Here is a 25544-nt window from a genome sequence, read left to right on the forward strand (position 1 = left end):
TTATAGAAAAAATGAATGCTGAACATCGTGCTTATGGATTATTTTGTGAAGAAGAACATTCGCAAACAGTTCTTTTTCGAATGGATTGTTCACTTCGTAAATGTCAATCGATCTCGTTTTATCACGGGCGTTGAATATTTCCATATTTTGAAGGAGAAAGGAAAGAAAAGAAATTAACCTTTTGTTGTGAATGCAGTTTCTATTCAGAAAATTGATTGAAAAATATATCATTCCTCATCATCTTACGCTTTTTCCAGTCACATGTGATTATGCTGGTTTTGATGAGTTTTTTCTTTTTGCAGTTTAGATTGTTTTGATTTTTACAATTTCAGAGATTGCGCCCCAATTGCTGGACATTATAAATAGAGAACTTGGAGGAAACGTTATTGAGAAAATTGAGCTGCACGGAATACACCTGGTGCGCAGTACAATCCATTTTTTAAATAAATATTTTGAACTTTGAATTTGTTGTGTTTTCAATTTCAGAAAAGTTTTTGGAAAGGATTAGTTTCGGGGCAGCAAGAGCTTTATGTTGAATTGATAAGATTGAGAGTGAATTGGCCTTTTTGTTTGTCCTGCGCACAAAATTCAAAGCAAAATGCGGATAGCAAAGAAACGAGCAGCAAAGAAGCAGACACATCAAAGCAGCAACTGGATGAAGATATCCTCCTGAAGAAAATTGAGAAACTGTTTGACTATTTTTTTACTTTATCTTTTAGATTCTTCATTCTCTCTCTCTCTCTCTCTCTCTCTCTCTTTTTTTTTTTTTTTTTTTTTTTTTTTTTCCAATATTCTTTCTATCCTTCGAGCATTTCAGGATGCAGCGTTATTTGGACGTGGAGTTATTTTCGGCAGCTGTGATCAACCGGATCGTATTAGATGTGCATTCATTTAAGCCACCCCCGGAAAGAAAGAAGGAGAAAATTGGAATTTCTATTGTGATTGAGAACTTTCACGTGTGGAGAGGGAAAGAGAAAGAGAAAGGGAAAGAGAAAGAGAAAGAGAAAGAGAAGAAGGAGAAGAAGAAAGAGAAAGAGAAAGGGAAAGGGAAAGGGAAAAGGAACGAAACAAGAGAAAATCACAGAAATGAGCTGATAAAGAGCGAAAAATGGGTGACGATTGAGGCAGTAAAGGCAGATCTGGTTGTGTTTGCGAGTCATTGGCTGGTTTGTCCCTGTGATTCAGACAGAAGAGGAGGAGAAAGAGGAAGAGGAAGAGGAGGAGAAAGAGGAGAAAGAGGAGAAAGAGGAGGAAGTGATCAAGGAAGATATATTCGTTTGCCTTTGTTTTCTTTACTGCCTTCTGCTTCTGCCTCTGCTTCTTCTTCTTCTTCTTCTTCTCTTTCATTATCTTCTTCCTCTTCCTCTTCCTCTTCTTCTTCTTCTTCATTGAATTTAAGAGATATTTCAAATATTTCTCAGCCACTTCACAAAATTCCTCATAATCCTCCAGAAAACAAGAAAGCTTCAAATAAAAAGAAGGAAAAAGAGGAAAAAGAGAAGAAGAAAGAAAATGAAAAAAGAGAAGAAGAAAGAAAAGAAAAAGAAGAAGAAGAAGAAGAAGAAGAAGAAGAAAAGAAAGAGAAGAAAGAAGAGGAGAAGAAGGGGAAAATGAGTGAATTTGCAGCTACAAATGCGATTTCTCTTGTTTTAACGTGTTTTCATAGAGAAAATAGCAGAAATAGATTGAATGACACGAAAAAGAAGAAGAAGAAAGAGAAGAAAGAGAAGAAGGAAAGAGGAAGAGGAAGAGGAAGAGGAAGAGAAAAGAAGAAAGAAGAAGCTGATGAAGAGAAAGAAGAGAAAGAAGAGAAAGAAGAAGAAGAAAAAGAAAAAGAAACAAACGAGAAGAAAGAGAGGAAAAACAAGAAAAATAACAGAAAAGGAGAAAAGATAAATAAAGAAAATTTCTGTTTTGTGTCTCTGTCTGAACGAGGAACGCCAATTTTGAATGGAAAAGAGGAGTTTGAATTGATTCATTGTTCTTCAGTGAAAAGGGAATATCAAATAGGAGAAGAAGGAAGAGAAGAAGAAGAAGAAAGAGAAAGAAGAGAAGAGAAAGAAGAAAGGAAAGAAGAGAAAGAAGAGAGGGAAAAAGGAAGAGAGAGAAAAGAAAGAGAATTACAAGACATATTGCAAAAGTCTATGAATTCTAATAAAAATTCTATTTTTGCATTAAATTCCTCTTCTTCTTCTTCTTCTTCTTCTTCTTCTTCATTTTCCTCTGCTTTTTCTTCTTTTTCTTCTTCTTCCACATCATCATCATCATCACCTTCTTCTTCTCCTTCATATTTTTCCTCTTTAAATTCTTCTTATTCTTCTTCTTCCTCCTCCTCCTCCTCTTCTTCCTCTTCTTCTCCCTCTTCCTCTTCTTCCTCTTCCTCTTCTTCTTTCCCTTTCTCTCTTTCTCTCTCTCTTTTCCTGTCTGAATTCACTTTCTATTCTTCTTCTCATCATTTTCATTTCCTTCATCATTACTTCCCTTTCAGCCACACACAAAATAGTTCTTCTTCTTCCTCCTCCTCTTCCTCTTCTCTTTCTTCTTCTCTTTCTTCTTCTCTTTCTTCTTCTCTTTCTTCTTCTCCTTATCCAATTTTAACATCATCATCGTCTTCTTCTTCCTCCTCCTCTTCTCCCTCATCTTCTCCTTTTTCATCTATTTCTGCTTCTTCTTCTTCTTATCCCTCTTCTTCCTCTTCTTCTTCTCTTTCTTCTTCCTCTTCCTCTTCTCCTTCATTTTTCTCATCTTTGAATTCTTCTCTTTCTCCTTCTCTTTCTCCTTCTCCTTCGCTTTTCTCTTCCTTAAATTCCTCTTTATCATCATCATCTTCTTCTTCTTCTTCTCTTTCTTCTTCTTCTCCATTAATTTCTTCTTCCTCTTCCTCTTCTTCATCAAATTCTTCATTATCTTCCTCTTCTTCATTTAATTCTTCTTCCTCTTCTTCTTCTTCTTCTTCTCTTTCTCCATCTTCTTCTTCTTCTTCTGATGTTCTGAAGCAGAAATTGCTCGAAAGAAGAGCAAAATTCAAAAAAAAGCGGTTTTTCCCCATTTCAAAAGAGAAATTTGAGAGTTTATCAAAAGAAATAGAAGAAATGAGAGAAGAAGAAGAAGAAGAAGAGAAAGAGAAAGAGGAAGAAGAAAAGGAAGAGGAAGAGGAAGAAGAAGAAATAAATAAAGAAATTAGAAAAAAGAGGAAAAAAACGAATTTTTTGTCTTCTTCCTCTTCTTCTTCTCTTTCTTCTTCTTCATCGTCATCATCATCTTCTTCATTTAATTCTTCTTCTTCTTCTCCTTCTCTTTCTCTCTCTTTCTCTCTCTCCCATTTCGTTCTTGCTCATCATCAAGTTGTTTGTCCTTCTTCTATGAAATATCATACAAAACAAGAGAAAATAGAAAACAATGAAAATTCTTCTTCTTCTTCTCTTTCTTCTTCTCCATTTAATTCTTCTTCTCTTTCTTCAATTTCTTCTTCTTCTTCCTCTTCCTCTTCCTCCTCTTCTCTTTCTAATTCACAAATATTTTCTTCAATTTCTTCTTCTTCTTCTTTCTCTTCCTCGACTTCTTCTTCTTCTTCCTCTTCCTCTTCCTCTTCTTCTTCTCTTTCTTCTCCATTAATTTCTTCTTCTCCTCCTCCTCCTTCTCTTTCTCCTTTATCTCCCTCTTTCATTCCATTTCTTTCTCCATTCGATTCTTTCCCTCTATTTTCTTCTTCTTCTCTTTCTTCTTTTCCTTCTTCTCTTTCTTCTCTTTCTCTTTCTCCTTCTCCTTCTCCTTCTCCTCCTCCTTCTCTTTCTCTTTCTCTTTCTTCTTCTTCCTTTTCAAATTCTTCTTCTTCTTCTTCTCTTTCTCTTCGTCCCCTCTTCTTCTTCTCCTTCTCCAATCTTCTTCTTTCCTCAAAACTATCTGAAATCTCTTTCTCCTCCTCTTCTTCTTCTTCCTTTTCTTCTTCTTCTTCTTCTTCGCCATTTCTTTCATCTTCTTCTTCACCATCGCTACCATCACCACCATCTTCATCATCATCATCTTCTTCTTCTTCTCTTTCTTCTTCTTCTTCTTCTTCTTCTTCTTATTCCCTTTCCTTTTCCTTCCTCATCTCCTCCATTTCTGGCTGGACAAACAGAAATCTCTTTGAAAATCCGCATTTTTCAAATTTTGACCCAAAACTTCCAAAAAAGACGTTGTTTTCTTCATTTTTGAGCGATTCTTTTATTTCTTCTGAAGATTTGGATGGAGAAATGAAGAAGAAGAAGAAGGAGAAAGAGAAAGAGAAAGAGAAGGAGAAAGAGAAAGAGGAGAAGAAGAAGAATTTGAAGATAAAGGAAGAGAAGGAGAAGGAGAAAGACAAGAAAGAGAAGAAAGAGAAAAAATGGAAGGAAAATGAAGATATTTGTGATTCTTCTTCTTCTTCTTCTTCTTTTATTTCTCTCAAAACTTCCATCAACTTCTTATTTTCTAATAATAATAATAATAATCTTCTTCCTCTTCCTCCTCCTCTTTCTCAAACGCAATTTTCCCTTCAAAATTATAAAAAACCTTCAAATTCTTCTTCTTCTTCTTCATTTTCTTCTTCTTTTTCTTCTTCTCCTTCATATTTTTCTTCTTTAAATTCTTCTTCTCCTCCTCCTTCGTTTTTCTCTTCTTTGAATTCATCATCATCTTCTTCTTCCTCCTCCTCCTCTTCCTTTTCTTCTCTTTCTTCTTCTTCTTCTTCTTCTTCTTCTTCAAAATTTAATTTTTCTTCTTCACCTTCTCCTTCTTCTCCTTCTTCTTCTTCTCCTTCTTCTTCTAACTTGCTCAAAATGTTTCGTCATCTTCTTCTTCCTCTTTTTTCTCCATTTCTTTCTTCTTCTTCAAATTCTTCCTCTTCTTCCTCTTCTTCCTCCTCTTCTTCTGAAATTTCATTAGAAAATTCATTTTTTTCTCTTCTTTCTTCTTCTCTTCCTCCTCCTTCTTCTTCTTTGAAAAATAAAAATAAAAATTCTTCTTCTTCTCTTTCTTCTTCTTCTTTATCTCCAAAGATAAAATTCACTTTAAATTCTTCTTCTTCCTCTTCTCCTTCTTCTTCTCTTTCTTCTTCTTCTCTTTCTTCTTATTCTTCTTCTCCTTCTCTTTCTTTCTTTCTTCATCTCTTCCAAATAGCAAATTCCATTTCTTCTTTTTCTTCTTCTTTGCATTTCAATTTTCCTTCTCTCAATATTCATTTGCCTGTCATCAGATCTATTTTATCTTCTCTTTCTTCTCTTTCTCCTTCTCTTTCTCCTTCTCTTTCTCCTTCTCTTCCTCCTTCTCTTCCTCTTCCTCTTCCTCCTCCTTCTCCTCCTTCTCTTTCCTTTCCTTCTTCTTCTTCTTCTTCTTCATTGGACATTTCATATTTCCTCTTTTGTATCAACTCCATCAATAATCCTCTTTCTTTTCCTCAAAATATTCTTCATTCCTTCTCTTCTTCTTCTTCTTCTTTAAATTCTTCTTTTAATTCTTCTTTTAATTCTTCTTTTAATTCTTCCATTTCTTCTATAAATTCTATTAATTCTTCTTCTTCTCTTTCTTCTTCTTCTTCCTCTTCTTCTTCTTCTTCCTCCTCCTCTTCTTCAAATTCTTCTGATAAAATTGAACCAAAAAATAAAATTAATCCTTTTTCATCTGTCAATTCTTGTGCCTCATTCCAAACAACCAATAAACATTTATCTTCTTCTTCTCCTTCTCTTTCTTCTTCCTCTTCGTCTTCTTCTTCTTCCTCCACCTCTTCCCCCTCAACTTCACTTATTTCCTTATTTCTTCCTCTGTTTCTCAATCACATCAATTCCATTTCTCCTTCTTTCTCCTTCTTCTTCAACGACTTTTCCATCAATCTCTTTGAAAACCCATCAAATTCTTCATCTTCTTCATCTTCTTCAAATTCTATTTCTCCGAAGACAATTTCTCCGAACCCATTTATAAATTCTCTTCTTCATCCCTCAAAATATCCATCGAGCCATCTTTTGCAGTTTGCCGGCAAAAAACCCAGCAATTTTGATCGAATTTCCCATTTTTCGTCTTCTTTGCCAATTCAAAATGAAATTGATGAACGCAAATTTTATCCTCTTTTCGCAATCAATGTGAAACCTATTTGTATTTCATCTGTTGATTCTTCATCTTCTCATTTCATTTCTTCTTCTTCTTCTTCAAATTCTTCTTCAAATTTATCTTCTTCTCTTTTTTCTCGTTTGTTTTCAACTTCTTTTGATGGAATTGACATTTTTGTGGGGAAACATAACATTCTATCTATTTCATCACCATCTTCTTCTTCTTCTCTTTCTTCTTCTCTTTCTTCTTCTTTTCGTTCTCCTCAACATAAAAATGGCTCAATTTTATTTGAAATGAAGAATTTCAATGAAAACAAAAATGTCCTCAAAAATTCAAAAAATTTTGAGGATTTCAAAATTTTGAATGAAAAATCAAAATTTTCATCTTCTTCAGAGAAAGAAAGTACTTCTTTTCTGTTTGCTTCAGGTTCTGCCTCTTCTTCTTCTTCTTCTTCTTCTTCTTCTTCTTCAAATTCTTCTTCATCTTCATCTTCATCTTCAATTTCTTTAAATTCCTCCTCTTTAACAAATTCTTCTTCCTCTTCTTCTTCTTCCTCTTCTTCTCTTTCTTCTTCACTTCATTCAAAAACAGACCAATTTCATTCACAAAATCAATCTTTGTCCATTTCACCTCCTCTGATTGAATCAGAAATGATGGGCCATTCAAAAATATCATCATCATCTTCTTCTTCCTCTTCTTCTTCTTTTCCTCTTCCTATTCATCCTTCTCTTCCTCTTCCTCCTCCTTCTCTTTCTCTCTCTTCTTCTCTTTCCTTCATCTTCCCTCAAATGTCTCTCTTTCTCTCTCTTCCCACCGACATCTTCCATTCTTTTGTCAGTTATCTCGTTGATTGGCTTTCGATTTTCTCCGTTTCTCCGATTTCTCCGAATATTTCTCATTTTCCGGCAGAAACAAATAAAAATGGGGCAAAAAAAGAAGAAATAGAAGATATTTTGGGAAACAGAGAAAAAAAGGAAAAAAATCAAAAATATCAAAAACAACAGAAAGAACAGAAGAAACATGAGAAACAGAAGAAGATAAGGTTTAATGTGGATGTTGAGGTTCCATTTGAAGATGTTTCGTTGGATTTGATGTTTCCTGCTATGCCAATGATTGAGAAATATTCTGATTCAAATGAATTCTTATCTAATTCTTCTGCTTCTTCTTCTTCTTCTTTAAATTCTTCTTCTTCCACAATTTCTTCTTCTGATTCTATTTCTTCAGATTCCAATTCGTCTTCAATTCCATCATCATCTTCTTTCTCATCATCGTCATCATCATCTTCTTCTTCTCTTTCTTCTTCTTCTTCTTCTGATATTTTGACTCTCTTTTCTTTGAAAGGAGAGGATTTTCATCTTCAAATGAAGTTTTCGAATGGCTTTTCTGATGAATTGGATTCAAATCATCTTTCAAATTCTTCTTCCTCTTCTTCCTCAAATTTCTCAAATTCCACCTCTTCTTCTTCTTCTCCATTAAATTCATCATCATCTTCATTTTCATCATCTTCTTCTTCTCCTTCTCCTATTTTTGCTCTTCAGCTTCTTTCTTCTTCTGTTTCACTATCCACAACAATTCCAAAAACATCACCAAAAGGCAAAACAACTGAGAATTCTTCGGAAAAATTCGAATCGAAAGAAGAAGGAGAAGAAGAAAGAAATATTGAAGAAGAAAAATGTTCGGAGAAATTTGAAACCCATAATTGGATTATTTCGGAGGCAAATGCGGAAAATACTCCGTTCCGGATGGTTTTGCGAACTCCCTCTATCCATTCGCAAAGGGAAAAAGCAGAAAATATTCTTTTTGGGATTTTTGATCAAAATAATCGCAAAACAGAAGGAAAAAATGAAATTGGAAAAAGAAAGCCGAAACCCAATATGAAAAAAAAGCAAACGTTTTTTATTTCTGAAAAAGGCAAAACAGAAAATCAACAAGAAAAACTTGAAAAGCCAGAAAAATCTCTCAAATTGCCTCAAAACTCAGTTTCTTCTTCTTCGTCTTCTCTTCTTCTTTCTTTCTCTCATCTGACAATAATTCCTGCTTTTCACCACATCCAGCCACTTGCGGAATATTTATTGCCTTTTCCCTTTTCGCTCCCACAAATCTTGTTGGATGCTGATGTTACACTGAAAAATGTGAATATTTTGAAAGAAATGCAAAATTCGTGTCAAAATGAAGTGAAAGAAGAAATTGATTTAATAAATAGCCTATTAATTCATCTTCCTCTTTCTTCTTCTCTTTCTTCTCTTTCTTCTCTTTCTTCTCTTTCTTCTCTTTCTTCTCTTTCTTCTCTTTCTTCTTCTTCTTCTTCTCTCCATTTTTCTTTACCCACAATTAATCATATGCCATTTTCTGTAAATATTCCCTCCGCCGCCCTTTTTCATCGTTCCCTTTTGCCGGAAACACATCGGACAGCATTTGAAGGAGAAATATCATGTTCAATGAGAAGTGAAGAGGAAGAAGAAGAAGAAAGAGAAGATGATAATGAAGAAGAAGAAGAATTAATTGAAGAGGAAGAGGAAGAGGAAGAGGAAGAGGAGGAAGAGAAAGATAGAAGAAATTCTAAAGAAAAGGGGAAAATGGAAGAAGCAGAAACAAGTGAAGAAAGAAAAGATGACAACAAAGATAAGAACAATGATGAAAGAGAAAGAAATGGAGTGTTTGAGACTGTGATTGCGGAGAAGCATACCAATGCAGATATTGAGGGGAAGAAGGAGAAGGAGAAGGAGAAGGTGAAGGTGAAGAGGGAGAAGGGGAATATTGGTCGTATTTCGTCGATTTCTTCTTCTTCTTCTTCTTCTTCTTCTTCTTCTTCTTCTTCTTCTTCTTCTTCTTCTTCCTCTTCCTCTTCCTCTTCCTCTCTTTTCCTTTCTTCCTCCCACAAAAACAGCCTATTTGATGCGTCTTTCCGCATTTTCGGTGATTTTGCTGTTGTCAATAGAAAACCGTTCTTTTTCAATGGAGAAATCGGTTTTCTTCCAAATTTGTATTTTGATAGCTATGGAATGAATTCAGGGGAGAAAAAGAATTTATTGTATTCTTCTTCTTCTTCTTCTTCTTCTTCTTCTTCTTCTTCTTCTTCTTCTTCTTCTTCTCTTTCTTCTTCTCTTTCTTCTTCTTCTTCTTCTTCTTCTTCTTCTTCTTCTCCTCTTCCTTCTCCTTTCCCTCTTCTCCCTCTCCCTCTCCCTCTCCCTCTCCCTCTCTGTTGCATCACTCTTTCTCATTCACATCTGATGAACATCATCAAAACAATCAAAAGTGACATTTTTTCTCTTTCAAACATTGCTTTTTCAAAGGAGAAGAACAAAATGAATTCTTCTTTGAATTCTTCTTCCTCCTCTTCCTCTTCCTCTTCCTCTTCTTTCCCCTCCTCTTCTTCTTCTCAATTAACTTCTTCTTCTTCTTCTTCTTCTCAAAACTCATCTCACAAAAGCTCAAAGCTACCAACTGTTTCTCAGCTGCTTTCTCCAAAGAATTCTTCTTCTTCTTCTTTATCTTCTTCTTTATCTTCTTCTTTATCATCATCTTCTTCTCCTTCTCCTTCTCTTTCTTTTCCTTCTTCTCTTTCTCCTTCTTCTTCTCTTTCTCTTTCTTCTTCTTCTTTAAATTCTTCTTCCTCTTCTTCTTCTTCTTCTTCTTCTTCATTCAATCGATTCACAAAAAGAGAGAAGAATATCAAAGCAGCTGGGTTTTGTGTGAAAGAAGAGAAAATTGAAGAGTGGGAAAGAAGATGTGGAAGAAAGGGAATTCAAAAAGAAGGAGAAAGAGAAAGAGAAAGAGAAAGAGAGAGAAAGAAAGGAGAAAGAGGAGAAGGAGAAAGAGAAGGAGAAGGAGAAGAATACAGAGATGATGAGTTGGACGATGTTTGCCCATTGTTTTTTTCACAACTTAGCTCTGAAAGATAAAACTTTTCATTTTATTATCATTTTATTGTTGTTCATTTTATTCATTTGAATGCAAGTTTTTTTTTTCCCCAGAATTCCTTTTTTTTAATGTTTTCTTTGAGAAGTAGAATGATTAATGGGGGAAAATAAAAAATAAAAAAACATAATAAATAAAATATAATAAAAAGCAAAAATGTTGAAATGATTTGTTATTTGAGATGAACAAGGAAGCAATTATAACTTTCTTTCTTTTCCTTTTCCTTTCTTCTCTTCTCTTCTCTTCTCTTCTCTTCTCTTTTCTTTTCTTTTTTCTTTTCTTTTTTCTTTTTTCTTTTTTCTTTTTTCTTTTTTCTTTTTTCTTTTTTCTTTTTTCTTTTTTGATAAATTGCTTAATAAGCAAAGAAGAATTCGTTTTTATCTTTCTCCCTGAAAACGATAAAGCTGAGTAAACCAATAAGAAATTTGAAAGCCAATTTTTTTCTGAATAATAACACTTTTGTCTTATAAAAGAAAGCAAATTTGCTTCTTTTCTGAATAAAGGATTGAAAAATTATCAAATGAGATGGGGAGAAAAAAAAGAAATTTCCATAAAATTACAGATTTTGATAAAGAAGTCTTTAAAAAAACAGCAAAAAACGACGATTCAAAAATGAAACGAATCGTGTATAATTCCAAAATGAGAAAGCCATCTCTTTTACAAATACACAAATTTTGTTTTAATTGAAGATAAATACTCTGAGAAAAGTTATTGCATTAATGAAATTTATTTAACTTTCCATTCTTTCTTTAACTTTTTGGCGAAACTTTTGTAGTCATCAGCATCATTGCGTCCGTCATATTCCATCTTTTTGTCATTATAAAAGCTTTTTAAAAAATATTTCGTTGAAAAAATTAATAACAAAAATAAGATACAAAAATAAAAAAATAAAATAAATATGCAAACAAAATTATTGTTGGAACTTTTCGTATGTTGTATCTTGGACATAACGCAGTGTCTGTTTTTAGGAGGGGAAAAAAAGATTATAATTACAAAAATGATAAATGATTATATTCCTTCAAACATATTTGTTGCGGGCAATCAACTTCTCCAATATGAATTGTATTATCATTTAACACTTCTTGGGCAAATTCCAAAAAACGAGGATGAACCGATTTGCACAGTCCACACAATGGGTTTGAACTGAAAATATTGAAAGATAATAAAAGAGAAAAATAAAATTGAGCACACAAATAAACCATCCAAAATTCATTGGATTTCTGAATCTGTTCGAGTCGAGATTCATCCAACATCTCAACAGAAAAATCTTGCTTGTTATCCTCATGAAGTTCATTTTCTTTATCAATGGAAATACTTTCTCTTTCTTGTCCTTCAAAGGTGAAATTTTCCTCATTCGCTTCTCTATCATCTTGAAATCTCATCTCTTTCAGTGTTGTACTGTCCTCATTTTGGGCAAAAAACAACGAAAAGACAACAAGCAAAAATATCATAAATCCTTCACAAATGGGAAAAGCCGTTCATTTTTCAGGAAAGTTAATCTTCAATTATAATGTCGATCAAAAAATCAAACCACTGATAAAATTATGCTTGTTTTTGTCAAAAACAAGAAATCTTTCTGTGTATGATCAACAGCCATAATAATCAATTAATTTCTTCAAAAAAAGAAAATGGAAAAAGATTAAAAATTAAAAATGAAACAGGAAAAGAGGAAAAAGAAAAGGAAACAAATTATTCTTCAAAGAAACATCATCATTCGCCTCCGTTCGAAAATTGAGATCAACGACTCCAATAAAAAGTGTTTGGTATAACAATAAAGCTGATAATGCCGAGTACAAAAGATGGTTTCCCTCATAACAACATTCAAAATCGTGTCAAATAATGGAACAAACACAAATCTCTGCGGAATCACACAACTCAGTCCATGTTAAACAATTGAATTTGCCGTTGTTCGCATAACAGATTTCCAAGACACCTCTCTCACTCTCCTCACCTCAACATTTGTTCCTTCTCAAACACTCACCTTCAGCGCTGTTGATACAAAAATCACTGGAAATGGTACAACTGCCATCACCAATACCTCCAAAGGCATTCCTCAACCAAACTCGCAAACACAATCACAATCAACTCATCACTTTCCTCATCATCACTTTCTTATTCTAAGCCATTTCACTCCGTTCTGTTTCTTGACAGAAAGATGGCAACAACCGCAACCAACCCACAGATAACAACGTCTTCCAATGAAAACGATTTTCACTCCTTCAAAGTATCATTCACAAATGCAGCTGGCAAAAACCGCTTGCTCCCAGGCTTCGTGTCCAGCTATGTAGCAAGCAATTGAAGCAGATCTGCCAGCTTTGCTGAAGATGAAGTGGTGGTCCACAAATTATCAATATGAGTGAATGACAACCCTGTGTTTGTGGCTGAATTAAAAAGCAAAGATATTCTTTTTCTTTCTTTTTTTTTGTCTCTTCTTCTTCTTCTTCCAATCCACATTCAAAGAATCTTTTCAAAGCCTTTTTCAAAGATGCATTCAGCTGATCCTCTTCCAACCAAAAAGATATTCAAAAGATTCCGAATGTTCCATCCGTTTATCTTTTTTTTAATAGAAATTCCTTCTATTCAACTCAAATCTCTTCATTTCCTAAAAAATTCACAACTTCTTTTGAATGGATAATTCTCTAAAATCTGATCAAAGGACACTTCTCAAGCCGCATATACATTTTCTATGTGTTTCAAAATGAATAATTTTATGTTTAACAATTTCAGTAGAGTTAATTTTTTAAAATATCAGAATCTTCAGATTTTATGATTTTTCATTTTTCTGCTTTCAATTTTTTTAAAATTTCGAATTAAATATTTTCAAGCAACTTGAAATACATTTCATTCGAGAAATATATTTTGTTGATTATGTGTTGTCTGTTCATTATTATTTATTTTTCAAGGAGAGACAATGAAATAACTCTTCAAGAAAAGATTTCTTTAAATGCACAGTTTCATTTGAAACCTTTTTGATAAAAAGAATAACGCTTCTCTCTCTTCTTTTCTCATTCCTCAAATTATGTTTCTGATTGCTTTTTTTGACTTTTTTTTGAAGCTTTAATATTTTTTTTCAATATTGAAAAACAGTTGGAATTCAAAGTTTGAATTTCGAACACATCGAGTGATGAATAAAAGCACACATATCGAAAAAAAAAAAAAAAAAAAAAAAAAAAAAAAAAAAAAAAAAAAAAAAAAAAAAAAAAATTAAAAAGCAATATCATGAATGGAAATGTTTTCATATCTTTTGAAATATATTTTTAGAAGATTTTTTCAGACAAATAGAAATAACAGGTTTTGAAAGACAGCAAACTTTTAATCATCATGAAGTGATGTCTTTTGTTTGTCATCAAAGCAAAAACGTTGGAAAATGCTGAAGTGTGTCTCAAATCAACAAGCAATAAAATCAGCAAACAAATACAAATTGAATGCAGAGATACAAAAATGAAAAATATCAAGCAATAAAATATCTTTAATTATTATTCTGAAAAAATGAAAAGTTGCACCAAAAAATAAGAAGAAATCAAAAAACATTGACATGACGTTCATTTCAATCGTTGCATGGTATTTGTTCAGCCATCCACACAGCAGCCGAACAATCAAAGCAATCACTCAAACTTAGCAATCCCCTTTCATCCATTCCGGAACCTCGCTCTCAACATAGTTCTTCCAAAATGTCTTCATCGTCCACCCTTCCTTGTTGCTGATATTTGCATCGTGCCTCATCCACTCCGGCGGTTCGCTCTTAACATTCGCAATCCACAGCATCGCCATCGTCCTCCCGCTCTTGTCCACTTGTGTTGTTCTGTGCCTCATCCACTCTGGCGGAGCTGTCTTCACCCACGTAATCCAGTGCATGGCCATCGTCATTCCATTCTGGTCAATAAACACTGCCTCGTGTCTCATCCACTCCGGCGGCTCTGTTTGAACATCTCCAATCCAATGCATCGCCATCGTCCATCCGTTCCCGTCCCCAACCGTAACCTCGTGCCGCATCCACTCCGGTGGTTCTGATTTGACGTGTCTGATCCAGTACATCGCTATCGTCCACCCGTCCTTGTCCACTTGCATCCCCCTGTGCCTCATCCACTCTGGCGGCTCTGTTTGCACATTCGCAATCCAGCGCATGGCCATCGTTCTCCCATACATGTCTCCACGCCCCACATCGTGCCTCATCCATTCCGGCGGATCGCTCTTCACATTCTCTATCCACAGCATCGCCATTGTTCTTCCTTCCTCGTCTCCCTCTGTCGCCTCGTGCCTCACTTCCTCTGGAGGCTCTGCTTTTTTTTCAACAATCCAGTTCATCGCTTCTGTTCTTCCATTTCTGTCAAAAACTTTCGCTTTATTCTTTCCTTCTTCACATCTTTCACATTTTCTCTCATTTTCACAGCTTGCTCCCTCTCCTTTCTTTTCTTTCTCCCGAGGTGCTTTGTCCTCCTTCATCCATTCCGGCGGATTTGTTTTGATGTGCTTTATCCACAGCATATCCATCGTCCATCCATCATTGTTCGCAAGCGTAACGTCGTGTCTCATCCATTCCGGTGGCTCTGTTTTCACATTTTCAATCCAGATCATCGCCATCGTCCACCCGTCCTTGTTGCGCAGAGTGATGTCATGTCTCATCCATCCCAGAACATTTGTTTTAACTTTACTTATCCACAGCATGGCCATCGTCCAGCCATCATTGTCTGCAAGTGCAGGATCGTGCCTCATCCATTCCGGTGGAGTATTTTCTTTCAAAATAATCCAATTCATTGCTATTGTTCTTCCCAAAATATCTTTAAGAGCATTATCATGCCTCATCCATTCAGGTGGTTCTGTCTTCACAAATTCGATCCAGAACATAGCCATTGTGCATCCGTTCTTATTGTTAAGTGCAGGATCGTGTCTCATCCATTCAAGTGGTTCTGTCTTCACATATTCAATCCATATCATAGTTATTGTTGCACCACAATTGTTGCGAAGTGTGATGTCGTGTCTCATCCATTCAGGTGGTTCTGTTTTGGCATGTGAGATCCATATCATTGCCATTGTCGATCCATAATTGTTGCGAAGTGAACTTTCATGTCTCATCCATTCTGATGGTTCAGTTTCAGTAAACTGAATCCACTTCATCGCCATTGTCCGTCCTTCTTTATCAGCAAGTGTGTTGTCGTGTCTCATCCACTCAGGTGGCTCTGTCCTCACATTTTCTATCCAGAGCATGGCCATTGTGTTTCCCCAATTATCTTTAAGTGTAATATCATGTCTCATCCATTCTGGAGGCTCTGTTCGATATAACTGGATCCAGTTCATTGCCTTTGTATCTCCCCATTTATCTTTATCAGGATTCATCGCATCAACTTTATTTCCCATTTCCTTGCTATTCTCTACAAAACTGAAAACACTTTTTGCTTGCAAACAAGCGATTCAACAAATATGTTCGATCTTTCAATAACTCTGTTTTGTTATGGGTCTCTGCAATATTTGAGAAGTTTTTTTATGCTTTATGAATTTTGTTCCTCGCGATGTTTTCTGATATTTTTCTCAATTTTTTGATGTTTCTTTTTTCTTTCTTTCTTTCTTTCTTTTTTTGCGACTATTCTGAACCAAAAACAATTGAACGAAATTTTAAAAATCAAAAGAAATAAAAGCACATGAATGAAATTTTCTCTTATGAGAACACGATCGATTGTGAAATGGTTCAGATATGCGGATACTGCTTAAGTTAAATTAATTTTCAACATCAAATTTTGTTAAATTGAGTGAAGCGAATTCAAGTTATCGAGATCATTGAAGCTGTGATGCATTTGTCAATAAAAACGAAAGGAAAACGATTGAAATGTTTCCAACCACATTTTCAGCCATATTTTAATCTTCAACAGAAATTTTGAAAGATCTTTGGGTGGACAAAAGAAAGGCCAACAAAAATATGAAAAATGAAGATCGAAGGTAGAATAAGCACTCAAAAAGAAGAAGTACATTTTCAGAATCGAAGATTCAACATACTTGTGAATTGTCCCTCTTTTTGAGACGCAATAAAGAAGAAGGGCAGAGCAGTTGTAAACACATCGGTTACTCGATTCCTTTGCATTAATGTTCAAAGATTACATGACAAGAATCAATGAGAAACTGATCGTGTCTGAGAATTGGTGAGAAGATGATAAAACTTGTTCTCAGCGACTGGCTTTTGCATTCATAACTAAGTTCAATGGTTCCTCCTCCTCCTCCTCCTTCTTCTTCTTCTTCTTCTTCTTCTTCTTCTTCTTCTTCTTCTTCTTCCTCATCAACATTCACTTCTTCGAATTCCTCATCCTTTTTTTTTTCCATCTTCATCTGTCTTGTCTCTGTTACTATCAGCTCCAACAATTCATTTTTCCACCCACATTGAACATGTCCTTCTAAAAGAAGAGCAAATGTTGAGTTGCCTTGTGAACATCGATTTCGTGATGGTGTGTCATAATCTCCTTTTTCAAGCGCATCAAGCAATGAAACAGAGAAGGACAAAGAAGTAACCACCATCCAGTCAGCAGTGCGGGTTGTGGCTGGAAATGTGTCTGTATCATCGAGAATCTCCGAAAGGAAAGGAAGCAACTGTCATTCAAAGAAGGCTAAAGACATTTCAGACAAGACAACTGTTTCATCAGTTATTCGATGAGATTCAAGAAGAGCGGAAGGGAGATGTGTCTCGAACTGCAGATGAATGTCTATTTTGATTGGAAATCTTCAAACAGAGCGAATGAGTTTCTAATTCACATTCCTTCACTCGGAAGAGAAGTAACGAATCATCCATTCAATATACACGCACAAGCCTGTTGATGAAAAGCTTGTGAAGAACATTGACATTTCACCGGAGCTTATTTTCTCGATCATAACACTCTCAGTCTTTGACAACAGATCCAACAAATCCCTCCATTTCTTCCTCTCCTTCCTCTCCTTCCTCTCCTTCCTCTCCTTCCTCTCCTTCCTCTCCTTCCTCTCCTTCCTCTCCTTCTTCTTCTTCTTCTTCTTCTTCTTCTTCTTCTTCTTCTTCTTCTCCTCCTCCTCCTCCTCCTCCTCCTCCTTCTCCTTCTCCTTCTCCTTCTCCTTCTCCTTCTTCTTCTTCTTCTTCTTCTTCACATTTCACCCCTTCAGCTGAAGAAACCCTGCTCCAACTGTTCCCATCGCTCGAGAACGGAGAGCTTTCGCAGCTGGTTGATCTTTCTGATCCGAATGTGGATGTTGAACTTGTTTCGCCTGTAGAACAGGAGGCAGACGCGGTGGGGTATCCGAAAAAGCTTCTTGTTGCTGGGGCAGCACAGAAGTTGTCTCTTCGCTCAGCGCATTAGTATTCTTCATGTTCTTCGTCTTCTTTCTCTTCTTTTTTTTCTTCTTCTTCCTCTTCTTTTCTTCTTCTTCTTCGTTTTCGTCTTCGTCTTCTTCGTCTTCTTCAACTGGAGCAGCACGCCGACCAACTTCGCCATTCAGGAGGCGGAGAAGCAAAGAGAAGGAGGCAGCAGGAGATGATAAGCCATCTTCATCTTCATCTTCATCTTCATCTTCATCTTCATCATCAGCGCCTGTGACTGACTCTTCGGATGCCTCGGTGGTGGCTTCGTTATACACGTCTACAGCAGCGGTGAACTACATAGAGAGAAGGTTGCGGATTGTGGTGCATGACGCGGTTGGAGTAAATGTGAAGCACATGTGTCCGCTGTCGATGCTGCTGCGGAGTAATGTTGTGGCTAGGAGAGCGTTGCTGTGTGGGAGTGTTACGTGTGCATGCGATGTGGCGCTTTCGACGATGCTTTCGGTTCCGCTGGTGGCGCCGCTTCCGTCACTTGCAGTATCGGTGGGCACGAAGTCGGGGGGCAAGTGAATCTTTGCGGCAGCAGATGTGAATGCGTTCACGTCGATCTACGACCTGTTTGACACGTCGCTGCAGATATGGTGATCGTCTCAATTGAAATATTTGGTGGTGAAGCTGGATGGCGAAGTGATGGAGAGGGGGGGAGGGGGGGTTGCAGTGTATGAAGTGGGGGAGATTGTGGAGAAGGTACAATCGGTGGAGGGGCTGAGGATGGAGGAGGATGTGGTTCTGTTGCATGAAGCGATTGCGCTGGTAGTGCTTGAGGAGCGGGAAGAGGCAGAGGAAGGAGAAAGGGGAAGAGGAAGAGGAAGAGGAAGAGGAAGAGGAAGAGGAAGAAGAGGAAGATAAAGTTTATGAAGTTGATGATAACGAAGAGAAGAGATTCTGAAGAAAATGATCTTTTGATGGCTCTTCTTCATCCAGAACGTGCGAATCAGATGAATCGGGGATATTTCTGCCGGCAGGGATGTCTGTTACAAAATTGGATAATAATTATTCTTAAGAATAAAAAGGTGTTTCTGAAAGGCAATCATAGAATAAAGTCGAGTTTTAATGGTGCTGTTCTTCAACGTACTTTGTTGTTGTTGATTTCCCATTGTTGTTGGCTCACAAGATTTTTTTTCGGTTTCTTGAAGAAAATCTTTCAGTGACTCTGGTTCCATCATCGTAGTTATCGAAGTTCATGTGTTAGCAGAATTATGTAAAAAAGGTGATATCTGAGGCTCTCTGAACAGCATCTGCTTCTCTTCCACACCAGAAAAGCTATTCTTGTCAAATTTGCTTTTTTTTTTCTTCCTTTCAAATACAAAAGATGGTTAACCTTTGTTGGATCAGCTTGTAGTTGGATAAAGAATTCTTTGCCAAGGGGGCGTTGAAGAGAAGCTGTGTGTCGGTGCTGAGAGTGTCGTCAGAGACAAACAATGCCCCATCAAATATGTTTGCCACAATGAAATCGGTGATGGCTGCTGTTGTGTGGCACAGATGGGCAAGCGACACGTTCCACAAGCAGATACTGTCTGCGCTGTTTCTGTGTCTATTTCTGTTTCTGTTTGCATTGACGCATGCAGCGGTTTCTGTTGAGCTTCCTTGAACACATGCATCCCCAGAGAATGTCAGCAGCATAGTTCACACTCACAATGCTCCCTTGTTGTGCCTACGGCTGTGTCTGTTCATCTGTTTTGCTGCCAGATGCTAACACGCATTGCGATCAGGTGCAGTTTGGCAGGGCTAAACATGTAGAAGGGGAATGCACAGAAAGTGCAGATCAGCCGAAGGATAAGCTTGCGCATGCGTTTGTGCAGTTACGGAAAGATGAACAAAAAATGCTGTATATTTTGATGCAGCAGTGTTAAGGCAGAGGATTCTGCCCTGCGAAAACGCAAGATGCTCTGCAGCCATGCTGTGTGATGATGCGCTCCTGCATTGATTGAACTCGAAGGCGCTGACAGACAACAGGATGTGCTGGAGGCTGATAATTGCAATGGAAAGTTGTAAAGCGGAGGAGAGGAGGAAAAGTGTGAGAGCGAATGTGAGGTGCTGATAAGAAGTTGTTGAAGTTAAGTGGCTACACTTGATGGCGAGAATGGACGAGTTGAGGGGCACTGAGTTAACTGCATGTGAGGCGCTCACCAGAAATAACAAGCCACCTCCTGCAGTAGTTGAGCAGAAGCACTCAGAAAGAGTTGAAAACGAATAATTAAAATATCCTTATTCGTTCAACATAGTAAGCATCGCCCTTCCATTAGCATTTCGATCCGTCACATCCTTCATCATTGCGTTACAAACAACCATTTTCAAAGGCTCGTTTTGAATATTCTGGATGATGTGAATGGTTTCTGTTGCGTTCTGTATGAATGCTTCGAATGAACTCTACTCAATAACGACATCTTGATCAACTTCATTTTATTTCCTCTTGAACCCTTTGATATCCTCAATCCGCTTGCTTCTTCAGGATTTATGAACTTCATTATTGGGATTTAAATGCTCATTGATTCTGTTGGCATTCCGAAATATATTTCCTCTAATAATTGGGCTATTCACATAATGGATTATAGGATAAAGTTGCTGTATTGAGAATCTTGCAACTAATAAGTTTATAAAATTTAGTCAAAATAAAATAAAGCATGCAAGAAAATACAAATAGCAAACCACATTTTTTATAATAATTCTGTTCATTTTAACTTGCATATGTCATAATTGCTAGCATGAATCGTTGATATTCATTCTGCGTGTGGAAAAATTCTGATTTATTACAAGTTTGAATAATTATCAAATTCAAAAAATAATAAGAAAGATAATATAAATACACATTAAAAATTTCATGAAGCAGCAATTGCAGAATAGTTCAAGCATATAAAACTTAATTTCATAATAAAACATATATTTTTAACTTTGATCAAAATGAACGATATATTATTTTTTGTTTCAAATTTTTTTTCACAAAAAGAAGTTTGCATGAACTGAAAAGCATTTAATTTTTTTTTTTTTCGTTGTAGTAGTAGTTGTTGTTGTTGAAAGGAGAGACAAAAAAAATGAAAAAAAAAATGAAACAAAAATTTCTGTTAATAATGTTAAAATTTTGTTTCCTTTTCACTTGAAAAAAAGAAAATTATCTCTCCATTCTCTTTCCCATAAATTCCCTTCTCATCTCCCGACTGTTGGAACAAAATTTTCTGTTCAATGAATATTGTTCAAAGCAGTTCTTTCAAAGTTTTTTTTTCGTTTTTTATATTTTTATATTTAAGATTGCACGATAATGTTGGAATAATAATCATTCGATTGCAGAAAATGTTTGAAAGAGATCTTTGAATTTTTCATAAATGAAAAAAATTTGTCCCAGTTTCTTTTCCAGCTTTCGATATGAAAGAGATTTTTTTTTTTAACAATTTAATTCAATAATTCATTTTTTTTCCAAGTTATTTTAACAGATTTTTTGCAAAAAATGGAGAAAAATTCAGAATATCAGGTGAGTGAAAATGCTTTTGAAATGATAATAGAAGTTGTCAAAATTCTCAAAAACAAAGAGAATTTATTCTCTTTATGAAATTAAAAATAAAATTTGAAATGGATTGACAAAACTGTTGAATAGGATGAATAAAAGTGCACAAATTATTCAAACCAACAGAGTGAATGGGATTCTCTCAAATGGGAGAAAAAAGTCGGAAAGAATCGTTTTCTCAAATAATAATTGCTCGCTTTCTAAAAGTTATAAAAATCGACAAAAGTCCTTTCAACAATTTGGTGAGTTATACAGACAAGTGAAGAATAACAGGAAATGGATTGAAATAGACATTCTTTGAAGTGAATCCTTAATTTCCTGTTGAAGGATATAAAAATCCTTCGAAAAGGACAAAGATCAGCAAATATCATGAGAATTGTTGAACTGTGGTAAAACTGCAGCTCAGATATTCCCATGCCATCTGATTCAGATGAAAAAATGATTTCCTTTCTGTCTCAGAAAGCAAACATATGAAATGAAATAATCAACCGTTCATCCAAGATGGTACCTCTGTGTCAGCATGAATTCTCCAATGATCCCCTATGGTTTTTCCTTCCTTGTCTCTAATGGCTGCGTTGTGCCTCATCCACTCTGGTGGCTCTGTCTTTGCATGTCTTATCCAATGCATTGCCATTGTCCTTCCACTCTTATCATGAAGTTCCGCTCCATGTCTCATCCATTCAGATGGCTCTGCATTAACATAGATAATCCATATCATAGCCATTGTCCACCCATCCATGTCTGCAAGCACCTTGTCATGCCTCATCCATTTGGGAGGTTCTGTTTTGACATTTGCAATCCATATCATGGCCATTGTCTCTCCACCTCTATCGCGAAGCGCAATATCATGCCTCATCCATTCTGGTGGCTCTGTTTTTATCTCCATAATCCACAGCATTGCCATTGTTCTTCCCCACTTATCGGCAAGTGTGTTGTCGTGTCGCATTTGTTCTGGTGGCTCTGTTTTGTTCTCAATAATCCACGTCATTCCCGGTGTTTGTCCATTTTCATCTTTAAATGTTTCATCAAATGCCATCCATTCTGGAAATGCAGCTCTTGTATAAAATTTCCAATAATCTGCCATTGTCAACCCATTCTTGTCTTCAAGAGAATTGCGATGCCTCATCCATTTCGGTGGCTCTGTTTTGACTTCCCTTATCCACCACATGGCCATTGTCCATCCATCGTTGTCTGTAAGCTCCTTGTCATGCCTCATCCATTCTGGAGGTTCTGTTTTTATCTCCATAATCCACAGCATTGCCATTGTTCTTCCCCACTTATTCCTTATCGATATATCATGTTTCATATATTTTGGTGGCTCTGTTTTGTTCTCCACAATCCAATTCATTGCTCTTGTCATTCCACATTCATCTATCTTTGGGTTTAAAGAGCCCGCTTCGTTTCCCATTCTGTCTGTGTTTTTGAGCGGATACAATGAAGTGCTGTTTGTTTTTCAATCGAAAAAGAAAAGATCAAAAAATGAAATAATTTGTAAAGGGCGAATAATATTTTAAATAGCGTTTTTTCAAAATATGACGAACATATTTCACAAAATTGGTAACAAAATATTATTTATGACAACCGATAAAAATAATCAGAGAGAAAGAGAAAACACGGAAAAAGAATGAGAAAAATACAACCGAAATGATAATGATACCAATTGCAGCAGATTGTTAGGAACTTTTGAGCAAAATGAATGAGGAAGAAGAAAAAATTGATGATGCAACTAATAAGGTTGTTGAAAATGGAAGAGAGAAAAAAGGAGAGCGATGAGGAAGTGATGGAGATAAAGCATGAAAGCAAATGATGAAATCAGACTTTTTCTCTTTTTTGGATCTTCTTCTTCTTCTTCTTCTTCTGCATCCGCATAACACTCATCCACAGCATTTGCATAGGCACAGGTGTTTGTGCAATGCTGGCAGAATTCGAAGCACATGAGCTTGATAACAAAACATTCCCAGTGTCTTTTCAAAAGAGGCAGTTGTCTGTTCAATTTGTGTCGTCTCTGCTGCAGAAGAAGAAGAAGAAGAAGAAGAAGAAGAAGAAGATATCACAAACAAGTTCCGCTTTTCCCTCTTTCTCTCTCTCTCTCTTTCCTTCGGCTTTTGACAAGATTCGCCTTATGTGCCTTCCAAAACCTTCCAAAAAAATAAAAAAAGAGAATGTCTTCTTCTCTTTTCCTTCTTATTCCATCCATCTTATTCCTCCATGCTCCCCTTCATTTGTCATGTCCTTGTCTCTTCAGATGCACCCAACATGTTCTCTTTCCTCATTCCTTGTTCATTCATTGCCATTCATCATTCTTGCAAAAAAAAGCCAAGTTTCATGAAAAATAACAAAAGATGATGAAAATCATTGAATAAACATGCAAACCTATGACTTTGTTGCAAATAATCTTCACAAACTTTCTTCTTTCTTCTTCTTCTTCTTCGCAAAATATCGTCCCTTTCTGCCTGCAAATTCCATCTGTCTCGTCTCCTCTTCTTTTCCACCTCTGCTCCTGAAAATAATACCCAAAGCCCAAACCTTCGGTTTTGTTTCACGTGGAATAACTTCCATAAGCTCTGTTCGATTGAAATATCAAAATGTGTTCATTCCATCAGAAGAACCCCTTCCCATCCCTTGTTGCTGCATCGCCTTTTCTTTTTTTTCTCTCTCTCTTCATTTTCCCTCATTGCAAAAACGCACATCTGCCTCACATCCATTATCTCCTCCACAAGCAATGATAATATTCTTTTCTCCTTCTCTCTCAATCTCCCCATTCCCCTTCGCTCTTCTCCCAATAAAAAATAAATGCTCCCATCATTTTTCTGTATCGAGTGATCGAAGCCATCTTGTGGTCAGCCCCTCATCTCGCTCCATCCACGCAGCACATCTGCCTCCACTTCATCAATGCAAAGTGTCAGCGTTAATGTTCCTTCTTCCCATCTTCCTCCGCCTCCACCTCCATCCCTTGCGCTGCAAACGCCAGGCGCAACCTAACAGTCCTCCAAATAATATGCGAAAACTCAAAAACTTCCCTCACTTTCTTCTTCCTCCCTTCCGCACAATTTTCCACCGAAGTTTCATCCCTAACCGCTCATGTACTCGCAATAACCTCCCTTAACCTTCCACATGTGCCTCCTCTCTCAGTGTATTTTATAAAACCATCTTCTCCCCATATATCTCCATTTCTCATCCAACTTTTATCATTTCCTCCAATAAAAACATTGTCTATTCGCTCCACCCATCTTCCGCCTTCCTTTCCTCCATCTCGTCCCATCTCACTGCATCAAATTCCATTTCTCCAGTAATAAACAAGAACCCCGCCCCTCACTCCTGATGAATTCAATAAAGGAAAACCTCCTTTCACGTCCACAATCATTCATTACACATCCTTCATCCTCAGAAAATTCATGTTATAACATCTTCTCATTCATTTCAAGCTTCGATCATTTTTTCTCCTCCAGAATCCTGTTTCACCCACAAATGTCTCAATCCCTCCAAAACATATTTTTAATTATCTCATGCACCTCAATCAAAACCACATGCCCTCACAGCTGCGATGCACAAAGTTGTATCACTTTTTCTTTTCATATCCAAATATTTTTATGGATATGATCCACGAATTTGTTCAAAACAAAGAAACTTTCTTTCTCTTGAATGGAATTTGAATTCAAATATAGTCATCTGCACCAGACAAATAAATATCAGAATTGATTATGGACTGTATGACACATTTTTAAATTATAATTGCTTTCATTTTATTGTTAAAAAATTCAAAAAATGAATATTTTGTGAAAAAATTTTGTTTTCGTTCAAGACATTTCGCTGCAGTGATGATAATAGCTTCATCAAGTTCGATCTTCCATTTTGGTTAGGTTATGAAAGTGGGAACGAAAATTTGTTCAAAACGCGTGTGTAATTATTTTTGAAATCATAACTTTTTTCGGTGTATTATTTTTTCAAAGGATGTTTGTCTTTGGGAAGAGTTTTTCATACAAATGAAAATTTCATCAAAACCATTTCAAAAACAAATGTTAAGCTGAAATAAAGATGAAAATATCTTTTATAAGCCTTTTCACTCTATGCAATTCTTTCGTTAATATTCAAGTGAAATTTTCAAATAGAAATTTTTGAATGAAATAATATGATATCAAAAATAATCTCCCACGTGTTATTTATTTGATTTGAAAAAAAAATAAAAGTGACTTCAAAAAAAATAATATACAACAAATAAATACATTTCACCTTCATGCAGTCAGGTGCACCTCAACTTCAAAGCTTTCTTTTCACAAATATTATTATTAAACTCAAATTCACAACACTTTCTCCAAAATAAAACTCCACCATCAAACTGGTCATCGCTTCACTCTTCTCACTGGTTTACTCCATCTGCAACACTTAGCAGTTCCAAAAACCAAAAACAAAAACAACATTCCATTATTGGATTAAACACTTTATAATCATCATTCTTCCTGTTCTTTGCACATCTCCTCCAAAATTCTGCTTTCTATTTTTTTCTCAGCTTTCTTCTCATTCTTTCTCTTGTCCATCTTTACCAAATACTTGTGTGATGTTATCCACATCCTTGAATCAAAAGATTATTCAACAAATATCTAATATTCACCATTGTTTTTTGATATCCGAATTTTTTCCATGTTCGTTTCTGATTTTTTGCAAAAGAATTCTCTCTCATCATATTTTTTATTATTCAATTTCTTTTGTCCAAACGTTTGAAAATTTCACATTTGGGTG

General features: G+C 36.0%; 6 protein-coding genes across 6 annotated transcripts; 2 read left to right on the top strand and 4 right to left on the bottom strand.

The window, feature by feature from the left end:
• Window positions 1-190: 190 nt before the first annotated feature.
• MONOS_13620fu15920fu15921 (uncharacterized protein) lies at window positions 191-9965 on the top strand (the record flags this gene model as incomplete). The annotated part of the gene is made up of 4 exons (XM_067866338.1): window positions 191-275; window positions 333-418; window positions 487-689; window positions 818-9965. The coding sequence occupies 4 exons, from the start codon at window positions 191-193 to the stop codon at window positions 9963-9965; spliced, it is 9522 nt and encodes a 3173-aa protein (XP_067732806.1).
• A 452-nt stretch (window positions 9966-10417) lies between these two features.
• On the bottom strand, window positions 10418-11552 carry MONOS_13621 (putative Thioredoxin). Its single transcript, XM_067866339.1, has 5 exons — window positions 11513-11552; window positions 11173-11437; window positions 11006-11124; window positions 10888-10939; window positions 10418-10807 (listed from the first exon to the last, which is right to left on the bottom strand). The coding sequence occupies exons 2-5, from the start codon at window positions 11430-11432 to the stop codon at window positions 10708-10710; spliced, it is 531 nt and encodes a 176-aa protein (XP_067732807.1). The 5' UTR covers window positions 11433-11437; window positions 11513-11552; the 3' UTR covers window positions 10418-10707.
• A 1721-nt stretch (window positions 11553-13273) lies between these two features.
• Window positions 13274-15432, bottom strand: MONOS_13622 (uncharacterized protein). The gene has a single exon (XM_067866340.1). The coding sequence runs from the start codon at window positions 15334-15336 to the stop codon at window positions 13597-13599; it is 1740 nt and encodes a 579-aa protein (XP_067732808.1). The 5' UTR covers window positions 15337-15432; the 3' UTR covers window positions 13274-13596.
• A 1864-nt stretch (window positions 15433-17296) lies between these two features.
• MONOS_13623 (uncharacterized protein) lies at window positions 17297-17818 on the top strand (the record flags this gene model as incomplete). The annotated part of the gene is made up of 1 exon (XM_067866341.1): window positions 17297-17818. The coding sequence occupies one exon, from the start codon at window positions 17297-17299 to the stop codon at window positions 17816-17818; it is 522 nt and encodes a 173-aa protein (XP_067732809.1).
• Window positions 17819-20678: 2860 nt separating this feature from the next.
• Window positions 20679-22287, bottom strand: MONOS_13625 (uncharacterized protein). Its single transcript, XM_067866342.1, has one exon. The coding sequence runs from the start codon at window positions 22213-22215 to the stop codon at window positions 21292-21294; it is 924 nt and encodes a 307-aa protein (XP_067732810.1). The 5' UTR covers window positions 22216-22287; the 3' UTR covers window positions 20679-21291.
• Window positions 22288-23647: 1360 nt separating this feature from the next.
• Window positions 23648-24069, bottom strand: MONOS_17123 (uncharacterized protein; the record flags this gene model as incomplete). The annotated part of the gene is made up of 2 exons (XM_067870013.1): window positions 23648-23785; window positions 23905-24069. 2 exons carry the CDS (start codon window positions 24067-24069, stop codon window positions 23648-23650), a joined length of 303 nt encoding a protein of 100 aa, XP_067732811.1.
• Window positions 24070-25544: the final 1475 nt, after the last annotated feature.

The sequence above is a fragment of the Monocercomonoides exilis genome, assembly GCF_001643675.1.
Source record: "Monocercomonoides exilis strain PA203 chromosome Unknown scaffold8-1962414, whole genome shotgun sequence".
Lineage (NCBI taxonomy): Eukaryota > Preaxostyla > Oxymonadida > Polymastigidae > Monocercomonoides > Monocercomonoides exilis.

Coding starts and splice junctions, on each gene's coding strand:
- MONOS_13621 (XM_067866339.1), bottom strand. CDS start 11,432: ATGATATTTTTGCTTGTTGTCTTTTCGTTGTTTTTTGCCCAAAATGAG. Junction 11,125..11,172: donor GAATTTTGGATGGTTTATTT/GTGTGCTCAATT, acceptor CAATATTTTCAG/TTCAAACCCATTGTGTGGAC. Junction 10,940..11,005: donor TGATTGCCCGCAACAAATAT/GTTTGAAGGAAT, acceptor TCCTAAAAACAG/ACACTGCGTTATGTCCAAGA.
- MONOS_13622 (XM_067866340.1), bottom strand. CDS start 15,336: ATGGGAAATAAAGTTGATGCGATGAATCCTGATAAAGATAAATGGGGA.
- MONOS_13625 (XM_067866342.1), bottom strand. CDS start 22,215: ATGGGAAACGAAGCGGGCTCTTTAAACCCAAAGATAGATGAATGTGGA.